The sequence below is a fragment of the Aegilops tauschii genome, chromosome 2, assembly GCF_002575655.3.
Source record: "Aegilops tauschii subsp. strangulata cultivar AL8/78 chromosome 2, Aet v6.0, whole genome shotgun sequence".
In the NCBI taxonomy this organism is placed as follows: Eukaryota; Viridiplantae; Streptophyta; class Magnoliopsida; order Poales; family Poaceae; genus Aegilops; species Aegilops tauschii.
Window position 1 is genome coordinate 437,627,274 of NC_053036.3, and position 5,083 is coordinate 437,632,356.

The window sequence follows — 5,083 nt, forward strand, 5'->3', positions numbered from 1 at the left end:
GATCGTCACGTCGGACGAACAGAGCATCGCGGCTCATTCCTGCGTTCTTGTAAGCCGAGTGTTATGTGAGTGTTAGCAATTATGAAAGATTAAATGATGGTTTAGTATGTGAACTTGCTACATAAAAGCTCTTACATTGACTCTTTCCGATGTTATGATAAATTGCAATTGCCTCAATGACCGAGATCATAGTTTGCTTGTTTTCAATAAAGATTTTGATTCATACTTTACCTTGTGAACGAATTATTATTTTAGCATAAGAATTTGGAGCTAGGCAGATCTTCGTGATCCACCGTGGAGGTGGTGAGGTTCTCCTCTTTTGTCACACCCATGCCTAGGCAATCTGTTTTATCTGAAAAAATCTGATGAACAGTACTTATGTTCTGTTGCTGTTGTACTTCCTATTCATGCTCGACCACTCCTAGTGGTGATGTGCGATACTTTTAAGAATGGCGTTCTTGATGTACCAAATATTTGCTCTATGTCTAAACTTTTAATGCTATATTATTCTTTGTGATCATATTTTCCTATTCATGCTTTATTTCAGAATTAATATATCAATTCATAGTTCAGTAAAATGAGAGCATGTATGAAAAAAAATCAATGGATTTCAATACGAGCATCTCAACTCATAACCCCTACAAGTTTGACTCTAATATGTTCAAAACTCTCTCATGGCAGAAAACCCAAAACTATGTTTTGAAGCCCACCGCACAATTTTCTATCCTTTCACTAACCCGCTAAACATTTTCTGTGACGGTACAAAACATTGCAGAATATGCACATACCTAGTGACAACCAAATGCGGCACCTAAAACCAGACCAAAACTTCACCAAGGAACCCAAGGGAGCTGATCTGGGAAAAAATCAACTGGTGACGAACAACTGTCATAGAAAATGATGTGACGGTTTGTTTTTCGTCACTAGAATTTTCGTTACAAAATAGCACATATTTTGTAGTGACTAGAATAAGATGAGATCAACCTATGCAAAAGGGGTCGCAAACTAGTTGATTAATAAGTGATCCTGAACACCTGCATACGATTTCATACATCACTCCCCGTGTCATCTTCTTGCTTACGTACCCACAAGAAGAGACAACCACGATAGCACGCATTGATCAAGTTTTTATTAGTCCAAACCATGTGTCGTCATATTTGACACATATTATCTACATTACAATAAGGAAAATGTCCAGAATCGGCCAATCGTTCAAAGCTCCGATCGGTCGTTGCTTTCTCCCGTGCAACGCCACCACGTGTCGGTCACCCATTCCCCTATCCCTCGTTGGTCTCCACGCACCAGTTATCCTGTGGTCGACATTAGCAAAGGGAGTGTCATGTGCGCACCACCGCTCTATACAACCTAAGATTCCCCGCGGCTCTGGCCCTACCTTCTTCCCCAGGCACGCACATGCAACCCGCTGCTAATGCAATCTGTTGCGCGCAACCGACTGCCGTCGTGATTTGTGAAGCCGGCTATGTGGTGGCTGGAACTGGGTTTGATCCATGGCCATGCAAACCCATCCACTCATCCTCCACACACCATGGTCGATTGCTTCAAAGAGAGCAAGGGGTCTAGGACGCTGTGACCACGTGCATCGGGTGTTGTGAACAGCGGAGCCAGAAGCTGCAATGGGCGCGAGCAACGCCGTCGTGGATGATGCGACTATAACTTATACGAGTGGGCAATGCTGGGAGTGGATCGATTGGTTGCGCTGATAAATGACTCCCCCCATCCTGGTTGGCTACTATGATGGAGATGGTGGCCACTGCTCAGGAATGGGAGTGATGCCGCCCAACGGAGGCCTCTGGCGTTGTCACGAGTGAGCGCGCGCAAGATGTGCGGGGCTGGATCCAATGGCCATGAATGGATGTGTCGTACGGTGCGAGAGGGGACCGATCACTAGCTCGTGTCGCTCGAAACAATGACTAGCGTCACCCATACAATTATAGTTTGATCATTATGGCTTTTTATCTCGTGGCAACGCATGAGCATTAAACAAATATGTGTAACATCTGTCTACGGCCTTACCAAAACTAAGAAAAACACTCTTATTAAAACTAGTCAATGTGTACATGCAATGCACATTAATTTGGAAGTATATTAAATGCATGCGGAAATTAAGTAGGCTATTATTTGCGTGTTATTATGTAATTAACACTATTTTTGGTATGAAATTAACTGCACGCTAAACGTGTTGAGCGCTCGATATCGAAGCAGTCTAGGTCGTTGGATTGACATGATTTCATGGCCGAGATTAATTGGATCTGCCCTCTAGGTCTTTTTATATTGGTATAGATTATTTTTTAAATAAATTACATACTATGAGGATAAGCTTCCATCCAAGTACGGACTAGAAGAGTGGAATCTTGTGCTCTCTCCGATCCCCTAGAACGTGTCTAGATACATCTCTATCTCTATGTAGACAAATTTAAAACAAGTAGTAATATGGATTGGACCGAAGGGAGTACAAAATTTGAACATTTCCAAATAAATACGGCCTTTGGATATGCATCCAATAAAACAGGCAGGGCTCAAACGTGTGTCCGTGTCAGCAAATCTTCGGTCAAAAGCAACAAAAGCACGGTTCCTGCTCTACCCCACCGAGCTCGTGGCACGCGCATCGTCCACGCGTCCCAATCAGCACCGGCGTAGGCCCAGCCTGGCGAGGCAAAGGCCGCGAACGCTGCTGGTGGGCCGCCCTGGATCTAGCCGATGACTCGGATCCTCCTCTTCTCTTCCAGCCGTCTCACCGGTCAAATCCGCCCTCTCATCAACGGCGATATCCGCCGCGTATACCTGGTCCTGTGTGTGCACTGTGCGGCGCGGCATATATTATCATCGTTAGCTCCCTTTCTCCACGGCACTATATAGCTGTCGGCGAGCTCCAGGCTTCTCCCCATTCCTCGTCCATATCGCTTTGGTCTAGTTCCCTTCGTCGATTGGCTAGCGAAACCAAGGAGTTGACCAGAAGAACACAAAGGATTTCCAAGAGGATCGTGCAGTGCAACAAGGGATCAATGACGTTGTGCGCCGATTTCGATGCGCTCCGGGCGTCGGCGGCGGACGTGCGGATCGTCACGTCGGACGGACAGAGTATCGCGGCTCATTCCTGCGTTCTTGTAAGCCAGCTTGCCGATCATGTTTCTTCTTTGGCTGATTCTTCTTGTCTTGTGCTATGTTGCTGACGTTTTGGTTTGGAATTTGGCGGCAACTTCAGGCCTCGGCGTCGCCGGTACTGGAGCGCATGATCGACAGGGCGCGGCGCGGGTGGGGCGCCGATTGCACCATCCGCGTCCTCGGCGTCTCCTTCGACGCCGTCCGCGCCTTCCTCCATTTCCTCTACTCCGCCAAGGTAGCACCGGAGGAGGAGGAGCTGGTGGGCGCGCACGGCGCGCAGCTGCTGGCGCTGGCGCACGCGTACCGGGTGGGATGGCTGAAGCGGGCGGCGGAGGCCGCGGTGTCGGCGCGGCTCACGCCAGAGCGCGCTGTCGACATGCTTAAGCTCGCCAGGCTCTGCGACGCGCGGCGGCTGTACCTGCGCTGCGCGCGGCTCGCCGCCAAGGACTTCTCCGCCGTCGAGCGGTCGGACGGGTGGCGCTTCGCCCGCCGCCACGACGCCGCGCTCCAGCTCGAGCTCCTCCAGCTCCTGGAGGACGCTGACCAGCGCAAGGAGCGGTGGGCGCGCGAGAGGGCCGCGCAGGAGGCGTGCCGGCAGCTCGGCGAGGCCATGGCCTCCCTCGATCACATCTTCCCCAGCGACGGCCCCGCCCGCGGGGACGCGCCGTGCGACAAGGCAGGGTGCACATGCCGGGGCCTGCAGCTGCTGATGCGGCACTTCGCGACGTGCGCGAGAAAGGCCGCGCCGGGCGGCTGCGCGCGGTGCAAGCGCATGCTGCAGCTCTTCCGCCTCCACGCCTCCGTCTGCGACCGGCCGGACAAGGCCTGCCGTGTGCCGCTCTGCAGGTGAGAAAACGCAACCAAGAAACATGCATGCATTTTCCCGCCGTAAAATTATGTCCATCCGATCGATCGAGATATCTAGCGATAGCTAGCTCGTCAGGCGAGAGTACGGCGTATGCCGGAGGATATGTCGCCGGATCGGGCAGCACAAAGTGCATGCTAGCGAAATTTTTTTTGCCCCGAAAAGGGGATGACATCGACCGACCTCTGCATCGGTCGATGCAGCAGGCCGGCGAGACGCCTTTCCGCCGGACAAATTCATTTGTTCCATCGTACTGAGAAAACGGACGTAGCTTTCTTACTTTTTCATGAAAATGACTTGGACGACAGGGGCGACGCTACCAAAAATCTCCACCCAAATGAATCTGACGCATGCCAACTATAGATTTTATTTACTTGTGATGGTGATATCAGATGACCGCAAGCTAAAGTTTCATCGTGATTGGTTAATTTTGTGCAGCCATTTCAAGGCGAAGGCGCAGACGGAGAAAGAGGACAAGACATGGCGGCTTCTGGTGAAGAAGGTGACGAGGGCGAAGGTGATGTCCTCCTTGGCTGATAGGAAGGTGGTGCCGGAGGTTGTGGTCATGTCGTGGACGATGTACAACGGCAGAGTGGCCAAGTTGAGATGAGAAGATGATCAAGCCTGGCCGTCTCCAGCTTTAGTATACTGCATAGTTTAATTTGGTGTAATCGTCAAGACCCGAGTGCTTCAAAACATCAGGTCACGGTCTTGTAGGTCTAAAGTTAGCAAGGTAGTGAATCAATCTGTATATTATATATTCAGGCCATAGGTATGTCCGGGTGATGTTTATACGAGTAAAAATTTCGATAATTCTCCACAGTACATGGGTACTGCAATCAAAGCTAGATTAACAACATAATGTTGTATTACCTTGAGAGTTGCTATGCGTGCCGATGAGCTCCTAAGAGCATCTCCACTCTTTCGGCCCCCTAGGGGGCCGACGAAACTCCCGACCGCCGCCCCAAAGTCGCCTCAGACGCTGTTTTTTTAAACAAAACTCGGCCAAAATTCGGCCAAACACGACACAAATTCGACCAAACTAGACACTATCATTGATATTTGTACAAAAACTGAGAACATAATTTAAAAACT

The 5,083-nt window shown here is 50.0% G+C and overlaps 1 protein-coding gene across 1 annotated transcript; it reads left to right on the top strand.

The window, feature by feature from the left end:
- Positions 1 to 2,755: 2,755 nt before the first annotated feature.
- LOC109761450 (BTB/POZ and TAZ domain-containing protein 2) lies at positions 2,756 to 4,810 on the top strand. Its single transcript, XM_020320267.3, has 3 exons — positions 2,756 to 3,125; positions 3,224 to 3,969; positions 4,427 to 4,810. The coding sequence occupies exons 1-3, from the start codon at positions 3,024 to 3,026 to the stop codon at positions 4,596 to 4,598; spliced, it is 1,020 nt and encodes a 339-aa protein (XP_020175856.1). The 5' UTR covers positions 2,756 to 3,023; the 3' UTR covers positions 4,599 to 4,810.
- The last annotated feature ends 273 nt before the right edge of the window (positions 4,811 to 5,083 follow it).

Bases quoted from the DNA above. Each gene is read 5' to 3' on its own strand.
- LOC109761450 (XM_020320267.3), top strand. From the start codon at position 3,024: ATGACGTTGTGCGCCGATTTCGATGCGCTCCGGGCGTCGGCGGCGGAC. The intron at 3,126-3,223 runs GTAAGCCAGCTT...CGGCAACTTCAG, and splicing joins CGGCTCATTCCTGCGTTCTT to GCCTCGGCGTCGCCGGTACT. The intron at 3,970-4,426 runs GTGAGAAAACGC...AATTTTGTGCAG, and splicing joins TGCCGTGTGCCGCTCTGCAG to CCATTTCAAGGCGAAGGCGC.